This window comes from Ranitomeya variabilis, chromosome 3 (genome assembly GCF_051348905.1).
Source record: "Ranitomeya variabilis isolate aRanVar5 chromosome 3, aRanVar5.hap1, whole genome shotgun sequence".
NCBI classification, from domain to species: Eukaryota; Metazoa; Chordata; class Amphibia; order Anura; family Dendrobatidae; genus Ranitomeya; species Ranitomeya variabilis.
In genome coordinates, this window is record NC_135234.1 from 753,179,131 (window position 1) to 753,195,571 (window position 16,441).

The 16,441-nt window shown below is 45.0% G+C and overlaps 1 protein-coding gene across 16 annotated transcripts in view; it reads left to right on the top strand.

Moving 5' to 3' along the window:
- The window catches only part of PICALM (phosphatidylinositol binding clathrin assembly protein), a 66,986-nt gene that overhangs the window by 23,338 nt on the left and 27,207 nt on the right, over positions 1 to 16,441 (top strand). For all 16 annotated transcript variants that reach the window (XM_077298602.1, XM_077298590.1, XM_077298592.1 and 13 more), the window contains exons 3-8: positions 3,142 to 3,217; positions 5,307 to 5,409; positions 5,987 to 6,080; positions 8,039 to 8,150; positions 9,475 to 9,581; positions 10,812 to 10,853. In XM_077298602.1, the coding sequence (XP_077154717.1) occupies positions 3,142 to 3,217; positions 5,307 to 5,409; positions 5,987 to 6,080; positions 8,039 to 8,150; positions 9,475 to 9,581; positions 10,812 to 10,853 (534 nt within the window). The remainder of the gene's footprint in view (positions 1 to 3,141; positions 3,218 to 5,306; positions 5,410 to 5,986; positions 6,081 to 8,038; positions 8,151 to 9,474; positions 9,582 to 10,811; positions 10,854 to 16,441) is intronic.

Below are 16,441 nucleotides of genomic sequence, written 5' to 3' on the forward strand. Positions count from 1 at the left end.
CTTGTACTGGTCCTGCACTGATTGCTGGGAAATGTCAGACATTCACATACGCAGAACCCCTCCTCTCCAGCCATCGGTCAGCTCCTTACAGTGCCGGAGTGCAGATTCTTGTGATTGCTTCGTTCAGGGCGATTTCTACCTCATTATCTCATTTTTAGTTGTGGATTGTGACATTTTTATTTTTTTATGATACTGATGCAGGTGGCCTTGGATATAGCGGCTTTAGTGGGCACCCATGATGTGATCACAGGGCACCGATTGGTTGCTTTGATAGCAGGGGGTCTATTGAAGACCTCCGTGCTTAAAATCACCGAGCTCCGTGCTATTGTCCGGGCTTCAAAGGAGACTGTGATTTTTACTATATTCAGCAATAGTGCGGTATTACCGTCAGACGGTCGCATGTTCAAGTCCCATAAGGGAACTAATAAATACAGTGAAAAGTTTTTGTTTAAAAAAAAGTATTAAATACATGTTCAAACCCCCCCCCCACCCGTAATTAAAGATAACTAAAAAAAATACACATGGGATATCCCCACGTTCAGAAAAGTTGGATCTTTCAAAATATAAAAACTAACCTAAACGCCATATAAAAAAAACCTCCCACATTTTATTATTTTGTTTTTGTTGCTGCAATACCATAAAAAATAAATGTTCTAACAAGTGACTGAAATGTCACATTTATACTAAAATAATATCAAATGAAATGACGCCTTGCCCCGAAAAAAAAAATAAAAAATTTGTCACACAAATCCATCTACCGAAAAATAAAAACATTAGTCTTGGAAAATAGTGACACAATATTTATTATTTTTTTTTAATTTTTTTAAATAAACTCAGTTGTGCAAATTATGTATTGCCATAATCTAACTGATGAGGAGAATCATATTGCCAAGTCTTTTACTACACAATCCACTGTATGCTATACTGTGGTTTTTTTTTTTTTTATCCACAATTTCACAGCACTTTGAAGTTTTACCCATTTTCCATTACACTATGTGGTAAAGTGAGCTGTGTAATTCAAAAGTGCAAAAATCAAGCCCACCTATGTGGAGAGAAAAGTGAAAAAAAAAAAAAAAGTTAAGGCCTGTGGGTAGGGAACAAAAATGAATGGAAATTGACTATCAGGAAGGGGTTAAGTAACCTGTTCTGAGAGGACATCTGTAAGGTCGAACCATAGAAACCATGTAATACCACATGCCTCCTGCGGAGGCACTGCAGGAGGGACCAAACGCTTGCAGCTAGAATGTCGGCAGAGTCATCCTGTGGATAGCTCGTTACCAGGGCACTTTTCCAACCTGTGGGTATTATGTGAAGTTAGGATCCCTTTATTCTTCTTCTTTTACGTCAATATTTAAAGGTCCCTTTATTTTCACATTCCTAGATTTGTGCCTTTTATAGCAATTCCGTAGGTGTTCGACTATTACTAGAATGGCTTCATTTACAAGCAGGAGATCTCGGTGCTGAGTAGTCCGCCAGCACTCGGTGTACACTGCTCAAAAAAGTAAAGGGAACACTAAAATACCACATCCTACATATCTCTGAAATATTCCAGTTGCAAATTGTTATTCATTGCATAGCGGAATGTGTTCATAACAATAAAACCTAACAATTATCAATGTAAATCAAAATGAATATCCCATGGAGGTCTGGATTTGGATTGATGCTCAAAATCAAAGTGGAAAATCAAATTACAGGCTGATCCAACTTCATTGGAAAAGCATCATGACAAGGAAAAGATGCTCAGTAGTGTGTGTGGACTCCACATGCCTGTATGATCTCCCTACAACACCTGGGCATGCTCCTGATGAGGCAGCGGATGGTCTCCTGAGGGATTTCCTCCCAGACCTGGACTAAAGTCTGTGGTGCAACGTGACGTTGGTGGATGGAGCGAGACACGATGCCCCAGATGTGTTCAATAGGATTCAGGTTTGGGGAACGGGCGGCCAGTCCATAGCTTCAATGCCTTCATCTTGCAGAAGCTGCTGACACACTCCAGCCACATGAGGTCTGACATTGTCCTGCATTAGGAGGAACCCAGGGCCAACCGCACCAGCATATGGTCTCACAAGGGGTCTGAGGATCTCATCCCGGTACCTAATGGCAGTCAGGCTACCTCTGGCGAGCACATGGAGGGCTGTGCGGCCCTCCAAAGAAGTGCCACCCCACACCATTACTGACCCACTGCCAAACCGGTCATGCTGAAGGATGTTGCAGGCAGTAGATTGCTCTCCACGTCGTCTCCAGACTCTGTCACGTCTGTCACTTGTGCTCAGTGTGAACCTGATTTCATCTGTGAAGAGCACAGGGCGCCAGTGGTGAATTTACCAAACCTGGTGTTCTGTGGCAAATGCCGAGCGTCCTGCACGGTGTTGGGCTGTGAGCACAACCCCCACCTGTGGATGTCAGGCACTCAGACCATCCTCATGGAGTTGGTTTCTAACCGTTTATGCAGACACATGCACATTTGTGGCCTGCTGGAGGTCATTTTGCAGGGCTCTGGCAGTGCTCCTCCTGTTCCTCCTTGCACAAAGGCTGAGGTAGCAGTCCTGCTGCTGGGTTGTTGCCCTCCTACGGCCCCCTCCACATCTCCGGGTGTACCGAGCTGTCTCCTGGTAGCGCCTCCAGCCTCTGGACACTACACTGACAGACAAAGCAAACCTTCTTACCACAGCTCGCATTGATGTGCCATCCTGGATGAGCTGCACTACCTGAGCCACTTGTGTGGGCTGTAGAGTCTGTAACATGCTACCACGAGTGTGAAAGCACAACCACCATTCAAAAGTGACCAAAACATCAACAAGAAAGCATTGGTACTGAGATGTGGTCTGTGGTCCCCACCTGCAGAACCGCTCCTTTATTGAGTGACTTGACTAATGCCAATAATTTCCATCTGTTGTCTATTCCATTTGCACAACAACATGTGAAATTGATTGTCAATCAGTGTTGCTTCCTAAGTGGACAGTTTGATTTCACAGAAGTTTTGATTTACTTGGAGTTATACTCTGTTGTTTAAATGTTCCTTTATTTTTTTTTGAGCAGTGTGTATATGTTCATAGCATAGTCTGATAAAATTTGGCCCTTGCTTTTTGTGTCTCTCATTTATTTTCCCCTCATCTTGTATTTCCTTTTTTCCTCCTGTAGCGCTTCATCCAGTATCTGGCATCCCGCAATACGCTGTTCAATCTCAGCAATTTTTTGGACAAAAGTGGACTCCAAGGTAAGTTCTGATGTCTCTGTGCCTGTATTTTTTTTTTGCCAAAACATACGGGTCTAAAGTTTTATTTTATTTATTATATACAGGTCCTTCTAAAAAAATTAGCATATAGTGTTAAATTTCATTATTTACCATAATGTAATGATTACAATTAAACTTTCATATATTATAGATTCATTATTCACCAACTGAAATTTGTCAGGTCTTTTATTGTTTTAATACTGATGATTTTGGCATACAACTCCTGATAACCCAAAAAACCTGTCTCAATAAATTAGCATATTTCAACCGTCCAATCAAATAAAAGTGTTTTTTAATAACAAACAAAAAAAACATCAAATAATAATGTTCAGTTATGCACTCAATACTTGGTCGGGAATCCTTTGGCAGAAATGACTGCTTCAATGCGGCGTGGCATGGAGGCAATCAGCCTGTGACACTGCTGAGATGTTATGGAGGCCCAGGATGCTTCAATAGCGGCCTTAAGCTCATCCAGAGTGTTGGGTCTTGCGTCTCTCAACTTTCTCTTCACAATATCCCACAGATTCTCTATGGGGTTCAGGTCAGGAGAGTTGGCAGGCCAATTGAGCACAGTAATACCATGGTCAGTAAACCATTTACCAGTGGTTTTGGCACTGTGAGCAGGTGCCAGGTCGTGCTGGAAAATGAAATCTTCATCTCCATAAAGCATTTCAGCCGATGGAAGCATGAAGTGCTCCAAAATCTCCTGATAGCTAGCTGCATTGACCCTGCCCTTGATGAAACACAGTGGACCAACACCAGCAGCTGACATGGCACCCCACACCATCACTGACTGGGTACTTGACACTGGACTTCAGGCATTTTGGCATTTCCTTCTCCCCAGTCTTCCTCCAGACTCTGGCACCTTGATTTCCGAATGACATGCAAAATTTGCTTTCAGCAGAAAAAAGTACTTGGGACCACTTAGCAACAGTCCAGTGCTGCTTCTCTGTAGCCCAGGTCAGGCGCTTCTGCCGCTGTTTATGGTTCAAAAGTGGCTTTACCTGGGGAATGCGGCACCTGTAGCCCATTTCCTGCACACGCCTGTGCACGGTGGCTCTGGATGTTTCCACACCAGACTCAGTCCACTGCTTCCTCAGGTTCCCCAAGGTCTGGAATCGGTCCTTCTCCACAATCTTCCTCAGGGTCCGGTCACCTCTTCTCGTTGTACAGCGTTTTCTGCCACATTGTTTCCTTCCAACAGACTTACCATTGAGGTGCCTTGATACAGCACTCTGGGAACAGCCTATTTGTTGAGAAATTTCTTTCTGGGTCTTACCCTCTTGCTTGAGGGTGTCAATGATGGCCTTCTTGACATCTGTCAGGTCGCTAGTCTTACCCATGATGGGGGTTTTGAGTAATGAACCAGGCAGGGAGTTTTTAAAAGCCTCAGGTATCTTTTGCATGTGTTTAGAGTTAATTAGTTGATTCAGAAGATTAGGGTAATAGGTCGTTTAGAGAACCTTTTCTTGATATGCTAATTTATTGAGACAGGTTTTTTGGGTTATCAGGAGTTGTATGCCAAAATCATCAGTATTAAAACAATAAAAGACCTGACAAATTTCAGTTGGTGGATAATGAATCTATAATATATGAAAGTTTAATTGTAATCATTACATTATGGTAAATAATGAAATTTAACACTATATGCTAATTTTTTGAGAAGGACCTGTATAGCGCCATTAATTCCTCAGCGCTTTACAACCATTATCGGCACTGTCCCCGATGGGGCTCACAGTCTAGATTCCCTATCATTATGTCTTTGGAATGTGGGAGGAAACTGGAGAACCCGGAGGAAACATGGGGAGAACATACAAACTCCTTGCCGATGTTGTACTTGGTGGGATTTGATCCCTGGACCCCAGCGATAAAGTGCCCGTTTTAGCTGTTGTTTTATTCCCTCGGCTCCCCTAAACACCCAGTTGTTTGTTTTTATTTTTTACATTTGGTGATGGTTCCTGCAGTACATATCTGCACGGTGGGCTGTCTGGGAACGCTGCTGTGATAAGTGTTTTGTGCACATGTAGATATTCTGTGTAGGTGAATGCTGTTCCCATCTTATTGTGTCCAGGTTATGACATGTCCACGTTTATACGACGTTACAGCCGTTACCTGAATGAGAAGGCCGTGTCCTACAGACAGGTCGCTTTTGACTTCACCAAAGTAAAACGAGGGTAAGCCATACCGGGGAATGTTTATGTCCATGGTGTAACCTGTGCTCTGAGGATATATGTGCGCAGAGGGTAAATAGGGGTAGGGGGTATATGTGCACCGGGGGTATATAGGAGTAGGGTGTAAGCGGTGCAGGGGGTATATGTGCACCAAGGGTATATAGAGGTAGCGGGTATATGTGCACCGGGGGTATATAGGAGTAGGGTGTAAGCGGTGCAGGGGGTATATGTGCACCAAGGGTATATAGAGGTAGGGGGTATATGTGCACTGGGGGTATATAGGGGTAGGGTGTAAGCGGTGCAGGGGGTATATGTGCACCAAGGGTATATAGAGGTAGGGGGTATATGTGCACTGGGGGTATATAGGGGTAGGGTGTAAGCCTTGCAGGGGGTATTTGCCCATATGAGCGTGTAGTACCTAGGCCCCCACAGCCCCAGCCTTGTATTTGGGCTGTTCGCTGTGTTCCCAATACTTGTAGATGACTACATGTAATGTTATAATCGGCTACTACAACCATCCAGGAACGTCGTCTCCTCTGCTGCCTTATAATGTCCTATTGAACGATCCTTGTGTTTTCAGGGCTGATGGCGTCATGAGGACAATGAACACTGAGAAGTTATTAAAAACCATGCCCATCATCCAGAACCAAATGGACGCCCTTCTCGATTTCAATGTAAGTTGAGTGGCCCTGTGGCCAGTGTACACGGCTGGCTACTGGTAATGTCGGTGGTGGCCCTTCTCCGATGTCTGTGGGGACCGCTGCTCCTGATCAGGTCATGCAGGTGGATGTCTTACAGGTTGCTCCATGTCTCCACTTTGCTGGTTAGCAGTTATTCGGGGCGCGCACGTGTGAATTTTGGGCAGGTGATTCATTCTTCCAGTTCACTATTGTCAATATACACAGATGACAACGAAGCATGGTAAAATACATATATGTCAAAAATTAGTAACCATGCAAACGACAGGACGTAAATAGCCTATCATCAACTACTACATAGAACACCCCACACAAAGATGATTAGAAGGCAATATATAATAATCAAAATTTAATTTTATTAGAGTATTACAAAATGTTAAAAACCATATTGACAGCTTTGGGGAATAGGACAATATCCCTCTCCCATTACCAATGTTGACGTGCAGCAACAGGTGAAAAACAGGGTACATCCCATATCGGATGTTACAATAGGAAACATTCACGTCATTAATAATTTAATCCATAATAACATCATATAGTTCATCTATGACAGATATGCATCCATATATTTGTACACCCTATCTCACCCCACTCAGTAAAAAGTCTACACCGCTACCATAAATAAGGCACTAACTGTGTAAGATGTTACCATACAAGTAATAGGCAGTCAGAGGACCGGTATAATTACCTATTCAGAGGTAGAGACTGGGATGTGGGCTCCCCGCTGTCACCTGGACCCGCACGTCTGCCCCTAAGACACAGTTAGTGCCTTATTTATTGTAGCGGTGTAGACTTTTTACTGAGTGGGGTGAGATAGGGTGTACAAATATATGGATGCATATCTGCATAGATGAACTATATGATGTTATTATGGATTAAATTATTAATGACGTGAATGTTTCCTATTGTAACATCCGATATGGGATGTACCCTGTTTTTCACCTGTTGCTGCACGTCAACATTGGTAATGGGAGAGGGATATTGTCCTATTCCCCAAAGCTGTCAATATGGTTTTTAAAATTTTGTAATACTCTAATAAAATTAAATTTTGATTATTATATATTGCCTTCTAATCATCTTTGTGTGGGGTGTTCTATGCAGTTCACTATTGTGTAGGGTGAGGTTTGGAGCGTCCCCAGGAAGGTTTTATGATTTACTCTTTTGTCTCTGTGGTGTTTGTTCCACACTTATACACTTTTTAGAACATCTCATGACAAACCTTTTACTAGATTGAAATCCTTTCTATATTATATCCTACCTCTCACTGGCATCATGTGGTGCTGGGAATCCTACCTGCATCCGTAAGTAAAAGGCTAGTCTATGCACCTGGACTATTATATATATATATATATGCCTGTGAGCCTCTGAGGAGTCTGGTGTACCCCCAGAACAATACTTGGGGTTGCACTTCACAGCAGTTGCGCTCTGTTCCCCCAACCAAGGGTACAGAGTAGAGGCTCCACCAACTGCATCTGTATATATTGAGATGTCTTTTTTTTGGGGGGGGGGAATTTATTGAGCTGTTAGCAGAGTGTTATCAAGTAACTTTACAGGCCTTAACTATTGATTATTGATCGCTAGCATTGATTTATCATCCAGTCAGTGGCGGTCCATCCCTGATCGGATCGAAGGTGAAGAATGGTACTGCAAGCTCTCTACTACAGACCTGTGCCACTTGGCATGTGCCTTCTATCTACTGACCTGTGAATGTGCTGGGAGTCCGCTCCCCACAGATGTTGTATTAATGATCTACATGAAAGATTATTTTTGTTGTTGAAATCCATCACTTTGGCGTCTGCAGTGATCATCGTATAGCATCTTAGACCCAGTCCCCGGGCTCGTTACTCTATATTTATAGTGCAGTATTCTCTTACTCTGTTAGGGTCCAGGCCTTTCCTGATCTTTTGCTTTTCGCCTCCCCTCTCCCACCCCAGGTAAATGCCAACGAGCTGACAAATGGAGTCATTAATGCCGCATTCATGCTGCTCTTCAAAGACGCCATCAGACTGTTCGCTGCCTACAACGAAGGGATAATTAATCTTCTAGGTAAATGTGTCCTTTCTGCCTGATGCTGCAATTTCTGCATTTGCATTTCTTTGTGGGTTTTGTTTTTTACATAATCGGATAGATTGAGGCTCCACTTTCTCCAGGAAGTAGTTGGTGTTGATAAAGAACGAATCATTACACGATGACCTGAGAAGCATTCGCTATAACCCGGGCTTGTAAGGTTGAAGCAATGAATGCGGTGGCTGATCATGTGTAGAGTTAAGCGAATATGTTTGGGAATGATCACCTAATATTAATTTTGCCATATTTGTGTTGTATTCGTGACGAATTTCCACTCCCATTTCCACTCCCATTGACTGCAACGACGTTCGGCTGTATTTGTCAAATATTGCAAATTCAATATTCGCCAGCAATCGTGTTCGGAACAGAATATTGAATAATTCGCTCAACTCTAATCATGTGGCTGATCATGGGGCCGATGCCTTTGCTACTGAATTTTTTTATTTATTTTTTAACCCGAAACCCCCCCCCCCCCCCCCCCCCCCGCTTTAATTCATGACACATCTTTGAACTTGTCAAATCACAAACCTGTTTTTTAAATGCAGACTTGATTAGGAGATTACTGAAACCATAGCTGTCACCATTACATTACATAACGCTACTGAAAGAGTTGTCTGCTACTGAGCAATCTCTCCCTAATAACTAGTGCTGCAACTGGCACAGCAAGCAGTATATATATATGTCAGACCAGCAGCGTTCCTCCTACGTCAGAGATGTGTCCCCTCTGCACTCACATGACAGTGTCACATGGCTGTAGCCTTCATTTTTTTTCGGCAGATGATAATGTGCATACATTACTGATCCTGAGTTACATCCTGTATTATATACTCCAGAGCTGCACTCACTATTCTGCTGGTGCAGTCACTGTGTACATACATTACATTACTGATCCAGAGTTACATCCTGTATTATACTCCAGAGCTGCACTCACTATTCTGCTGGTGCAGTCACTGTGTACATACATTACATTACTGATCCGGAGTTACATCCTGCATTATACTCCAGAGCTGCACTCACTATTCTGCTGGTACATACTCCTGACCAGTACATGGTATGTTTTATTGCACATCTGCATTGATAACATTCTGGTTGTTGTAGTACTCTCAGTTTTTCCTATACAAACACCCCTTCCTACCCTTAGTTCCTATACAGTTTGCGGAGGGTCATTTAGCTTTTTCTATATTAGATTGTTGTGCATTTCCTGGTGTAAAATGGAAACTTAAGAGTAGGAATTGCTTAAACTGGTATCAGGCAAGGCAGATGGTTAATATGTAAATGTATTAATATATTTGTTTCCCTTTAGAAAAATATTTTGACATGAAAAAGAACCAGTGTAAGGATGGACTGGACATTTATAAGAAGTTTCTCACCAGAATGACTCGAATCTCTGAGTTCTTAAAAGTAGCGGAGGTAAGAACGGGCTGGCTCCAAACTGGATCTTATTGGCTTTGTCGTGACAGTCCCTTTAACGTTACCCCTCCAGTAGGTTTTTGTTTTTGCCCCCTCTATTATCTACCAGTGATCGGTCACTGACGTCCCCTGTTCTTGCACTGCTCCAGTCCCGGTCCTCCATTATGTAACAGCAGCTGTGATGACTGTTGGTTTCTTTCTTACTCTAAGCCTTCATTAGACCATCACTAGATGAAAAGTGGCCGTTTTCTGCTCTTACTTTGTTCCTGGTGATCCTGAGTATCTCTTTATTTTATTTTATTTTTTAAAATCCATCATAGAGATTGCAAAGATTGGCCTTTTTGTTTACTGCGTGTTTTTATGGTCTGTACAATGGGGCGTGGCTGACAACATCCTCTTGGGTGTGTCTTTAGGCTCCTCTGCATTATTGCCCTATGGGCTACACCCCTTTGTTAAAACCATAAAAACTAGCAGTAAATAACAAGGTCCAGGTCTCTGGACCCGTATGGCAGAGTTTAACAAAAAAGCAAAAACACGAAATACTTGGAGCAGCTGGAATAAAATAGCAAAAAAACGGCCATTTTTGACCTCGTGATTGCTCCTCTTTAAATTGAGAAAATGACTTCCAGTCCACACAGAAGACTGTAAGCCGGCAGGTCACAACTGCTGTCACCTGGTGCAGAAGCATTTTAATGTACACTCATTATTGATGGCTAAAACCCCCCTCCTGTTATGACTTTGTGGGTAGTATTACATGGGAGAGCAGGCGCAAAGAGATAAACCCACACACCTCCCATTTCCTGTAGAGGATTTAAGGTCCGCCCCCCATTTCCTGTGGATGCTAAGCCCCGCCCATCACGCCCTGGAGAGGCACTAAGGCCTGCCCTCGTCCTGCAGACGCTAAGGCTCGCCCTCTCACTTCCAGTAGAGGCGTGAAGGCCCGCCCCCATTTCCTGCAGAGGCTTTAAAGCCAGCCCTCCATTTCCTGTGTACGCTAACGCCCCCGACCCTCACTTCCTGGAGAAGCACTAAGGCCCACCCCTCCATTTCCTTTGTATGCAAAGGCCCACCCCCTCACTTCCTGGAGAGGCGCTAAGGCCCCACCCCACCTTTTGGTGCTGGTATTGACTTTTGTTGCTTTTTTCTGTGTAACCCGAATATGTTAATATTTGGTAGTTATGGAAACTGGGCAGGATGACTTGGATTTTAATTTTCCTCTCCTTTTTATAGCAAGTCGGGATTGACAGGGGAGACATACCAGATCTATCTCAGGTAAGTGGGCCTATATGCGGTGTTTTCTAGTATATGACACTTTGTGTAAGGTCAGTGCGGGCGGCCATGATTTTTTGTTGAAAAAAGTAAAATGTTAATTTTTTTTTTCCTTCCACATGCCATTAATTCATGTGAAGGGTTAATCAACTTCTTGTGTGGTTTTGAGGAGTGCCGTTTTTAGAATGGTGTCACTTTTGAGTATTTTCTGTCATATAAGCCCCTTAAAGTTACTTCAAACGTGAGGTGGTCCCTAAAATTGTTAAAAAATTGAGAAATCGCTGGTCAACGTTTAACCCCTTTAACTTCCTAAACAAAAAAGAAAAAGATTTCAAAAATTGTGCTGATGTACAGTAGACATGTGGTAAATGTTACCTATTAATCATTTTGTGAGTTATAATTTTTTAAGACCTTAAATCAGATCGATATAAGTTTGAAAATTAGCAAAATGTTATCATTGTCAAGTATTTGGTATTCTCATACATTTCTTCATTCCTGTTATGTCGCTTTGCATTAAATCCTGAAAATTTTCAATATGTCAGGGGGTGCTGTTTTCAAAATATATTGAAAAGAACCCAAAAGTGTTGGGCTATGTGCACACGTTGCGGATTAGGTTTAGGAATTTCTGGTGTGGATTCTGTCTCTCCTGGCAGAAAACGCACCTGCGTTTTTTTGTGCGGTTCCGCAGCGTTTTTTTTTGCGTTTTTGCTGTGTTTTTTTTGCGGATTTGCTGCGTTTTTTACCCCTGCGGTTTTCTATGATGGAATGGGTACGAAAACGCTGCAGATTCACAAAAAAGAATTGACATGCTATTTCTTTTAAACCGCAGCGGATTTTCCTCAAAGTGTGCACAGCATTTTTTTTTCTCATTGATTTACATTGTACTGTAAATCAATTGCGGATCTGCAGCGTTTCTGCACTGCAAAAAATGCTGCGGATCCGCAGAGAATCCACAATGTGTGCACATACCCTTACCATAAGACCCCCCCAAAGTCACTTCAAACCTGCATAGGTCCCTAAAAAAAAAAAAAAAAAAATTTGTACATTTTCTTGAAAAAATTGAAAAGTTGCTGCTACATTTTTAAACCTCCTAAATTGCTAACAAAATAAAATGACCCTAGAAATGGTGCTGATATAAAACAGGCACGAGGGAAAGAGGGATTTTTGGTACTTACCGTAAAATCTTTCTTGGAGCCTTCATTGGGGGACACAGATAACCGTGGGTGTGTGCTGCTGCTGCTGCTAGGAGGCTGACACTATGCAATAAAGGAAAAGAACGATAGCCCCTCCCCGGCAGTATACACCCACCGACAGGCACTGAGCACCCAGTTGGTGAAAAAAACAGTAGGAGAAAACCATAACTGAGAACACATGAGTACCAACTCAATCAGGACTTGTAGGCCCAAACACGGTACCAAGAACAAATAACCAGGGAGGGTGCTGTGTCCCCCAATGAAGGCTCCAAGATAGAGATTTTACTGTGAGTACCAAAAATCCCTCTTTCTTTATCGCTTCATTGGGGGACACAGATAACCGTGGGACGTCCAAAAGCAGTCCCGGAAAAGGGTGGGTAGAAAGGAAGCGAGAAAAAGGCTCAGGTCGGCCGGTGTGCAACCACCGCCTGCAGTACCTTCCTACCAAAACCTGCATCTGACAAGGTCTGGGTATGAACCCTGTAGAACCTCGTGAACGTATGTAAAGACGACCAGGTGGCGGCCTTGTAAACCTGCAAAAGCGGAGGCCTGGTGACGAACAGCCCTGGAAGCACCGGCAGCTCTGGTGGAGTGGGCCCGTACCCCAGGAGGGGGCTGTGTCTCTCGAGCACGGTAGGATTCCGTTATAGCAGAACGAATCCAGCGAGAAATAGTGGATTTGGATGCTTGAAGGCCTTTCCGGCGACCCTCAGCAATGACAGAGTCGGATTTGCGAAAATGGGCAGTTCTAGAAAGATAGATCCGAACAGCCCTGACAACGTCAACATGGCGGTTCAAAAGCTTGAGATCCAGAATTGGGCGAAGGGAACCGTCCTTCTTGGGGACTACAGAGAGGTTCGAGTAGAACCCCGAAAAACGCTCGTTTGGAGGGACAGGAATGACTACGCCAGCTGTGACCAGGGAAGAGACTGCCTGAAGAAACCCGGGCAGTTGAGACGGTTGCCTTGGTGGCCGAGAGAGGAAGAAACGATTTTCCGGAAGGGAAGAAAATTCGATCTTGTAACCGGAGGTAACTACCTCTCTGACCCAGGCGTCGCTGACTACAGAGAGCCAGGCGTCCCGGAAGGAAAGAAGTCTGCCTCCCACCCTGGAAGTCATTCCAGGTGGGGGCGACCCGTCACTTGGAACGAAATCTATCGGAACGGGAGCCAGAGGACCTGGAAGGTTGGCTCTTAGTTCTCCATCTGGGGGCAGGCTTGTAAGAGGGTCTCCTCCGCTCTCCTGAAGCGGAAGGTTGCTCCTGCTGGGAAGAGGAGTCAGAGGTCCGAAATTGATGAAAGTGCCTAAAAGGCCTAGGGTCCTTTTTATCGAAGAAACGTTTTGGTCTAGACTGAGGAAGGGAAGTACTTTTTCCTACCGTGGCATCAGAAATGATCTGGTCTAAGCGAGAGCCAAAGAGTCTGGAACCCTGAAAGGCTAGGTTGGTGAGAGACTTCTTAGAAGTTGTATCTGCACTCCATGCTTTGAGCCAAAGAATGCGGCGTATAGCAATGATGTTGCTACTTGCCCTTGCGGAACAGGCCGCTGCATCCAAGGAGGCAGCCAAAACGTATTTGCCCGCGTGGCCGATCTGGTACGCCAAATCAGCCAGTTCCTGTGGGGAAGCCGAAGCCAAAATGCCTCATCGAAGAATCTTGGCCCAGGCGGAAATGGCCTTTGCCACCCAGGTGGAGGCGAAACTGGGGCAGAGGGAAGCTCCTGATGCCTCGAAAGCTGATTTGGCTAGATTCTCAATCTGTCTGTCCGTAGCGTCCTTAAGCGACGCACCGTCAGGTAAGGATAGGACCGTCTTGGATGAAAGACGGGAAACTGGCGGGTCCACCTTTGGAGATTCTGCCCATTTGGCAAGGAGGTCAGCACTAAATGGGTATAATACGTCCAGGTGCTTTCTACCTGGGAAGCGCTTCTCAGGATGTTCCCAGTGCTTAGGCTACGTTCACATTTGCGTTGTGCGGCGCAGCGTCGGCGGCACAACGCATGCAAAACGCAGCTTTTTGTGATGCATGCGTCCAATTTTGGCATGATTTTCGGCGCAAAAAAAAAATGCAACGTGCAGCGTCCTGTGCGCCCTGACGCTTGCTCCAAAAATGACGCATGCGTCACAAAACGCAAGACAACGCATGTCCATGCGCCCCCATGTTAAATATAGGGGCGCATGACGCATGCGCCGCTATGCGTTGCCGAACCTGCGCCCGACGCAACGCAAATGTGAATGTAGCCTTAGACAGGGTAGACTCAAATTCCTCGTGATTGGGAAAGGAGCGAGAAGGACGCTTGACCCGTTTGAAGGAGACAGAAGGATCCTGTGAGGGAACCTCGTCCTGTTTAAGCTTAAGAGTGAGGGAGATAGCCAAGATGAGACTATCCACAATAGCCTGTATGCCAGGCGTCTGGTCTGAGTCAGTCAGACCCGGACTGGGAATCTATGTCCGACCCGAGTTCCTCCTCCGAAGAGGGGAATTGGGGAGAGGTGAGCAGCTTGGGAGCTGCTGAGGGACCTGGAGAGCTGGAAGAGGAGCCAGACAGGGACCTCTTTCTAGAACGGCCGGCGTGTTCTTCTGAGGGTCGATAACAGGTGCATGCGACTCCCCATGAGAGACGGTCGGAGCACTGGTGGCTGTAGCTAGATGCGGAAGTCGTTCAAGCACCTGGACCAGAGATTGGGATACTTTAGTCAAGTCAGAGACTGACTGAGACATAGCAACTACCCACTCTGGGGGAGGGGGAGTGCACTCATCCCGAGATTCGGAAGCTTCCTGCGGAGCAGACATGGTAGGTGGACTGCAGGATTGGCAGAAGGGTGACGACTGACCTGCTGACCACTTTTTCTTTCAGCGTGAGCAAGCGTAATGAATGATGGTGGGTTTGGAAACAGAAGCCCCAATAGAGTTGGACATATGTAGGCTGTGATCTTATAGTAAGAAAAAAAGGGTTGGAAAGCTCTGCCTGTGTAAGTGCTGACCACTTTTTCTTGTCTAAACTACTGCAACGCTGCCTCCGGAGTATGATATACTGCAGGGGAGGGTTGCTAGGGTACGGATGAAAGTCTACCGTACAGGAAGGAAAGAGCTGCAACTGAGCCGGTATCTGTGCCCCCCGTGTGGAGTAGCGTCTGCATAGGAAGCAGAATCCAAGATGGAGGAGGAATAGCGGCCTCATGGGCAAATGACCGGGAAGAGAGGAAACCCCTGATAGGTCCAGCGGCACAAGGGGGCGTGTGAGCTGTTTAAAATATCACTGGGCGCCAAGAAAGAGCGGGCGATTAGGAGGCGCGGCCGACCGGCCCGAACTGAGGTAAAGTGAAAGTAAAAAAGGGGAGCTGCGGCGCTGACTGGACAACGCATGGAATAGACGGCAGGGCAGCGCTGACAGGTCCAGGGGAGGGAAGGGAGCGAGCGTGTCATACAAACAACAATCCCCTTCCCCACGATATATCTTCATTACCTTGATCTTCAGCACTGTATGAGGGTCGTCCAGGGGCCCAAGGGAAGGCAGAGACGCTGGAGAGAAGAACCCTCTTCCAGGAGACGGCATCAACCCCCTTAGGGAAAAGGGGGGGAGGTCACCGCTGGTGACTACGGTCTCCCTCTCAGCCCTCTCCGAGGAGAGGGGTGAGGAGGAAATTTGGCAAGGACCGGCCACCAAACTCACCCTGAGGCAACAATGAAGGCTCAGGGGAGAAATGTCCTGCCAGCAGGCCTGAGTGTTGCGATGTGGGTGACACTACACTGCTCGCTCAGCCGCTAATAATGGGAAGGCAGAGTGAATTAACACCCTGATTCCCTAGAAGTTGAATCTGAAAGACAAAATAAATAGTAAAACACAACAAACCTGCGAAAACAAAAAAAGATTAGCTGCGGATCTGGGAGATCCAGGTCCACCTCCTACAGACACTAAGCACAAACTGAGGTGCTCAGTGCCTGTCGGTGGGTGTATACTGCCGGCGAGGGGCTATCGTTCTTTTCCTTTTTTGCATAGTGTCAGCCTCCTAGCAGCAGCAGCATACACCCACGGTTATCTGTGTCCCCCAATGAAGCGATAAAGAAATGTTATTTCTTAATGTTTTGTTATGGTACAACTATCTGGATTAATGGTTTAATCATTCAAAGTTTGAAAATTGCTAATTTTTTTTTACATTTTTGTCAAATTTCTGTTATTTTTTATAAACACAAAAGATATCGATCTAAATTTACCATTATCATAAAGTATAATGTGCCACGAAAAAACACACTCAAAATCACTGGGATTTGTTGAAGCTTTCCAGAGATATTAATACATAGTGACACTGGTCAGATTTCAAAAATTTGTCTTCGTCACTAAAGGGTTAAGGTCAAAACTGGCTCCATCGCTAAGAGGATAAAGGGGTTTTACAGGATT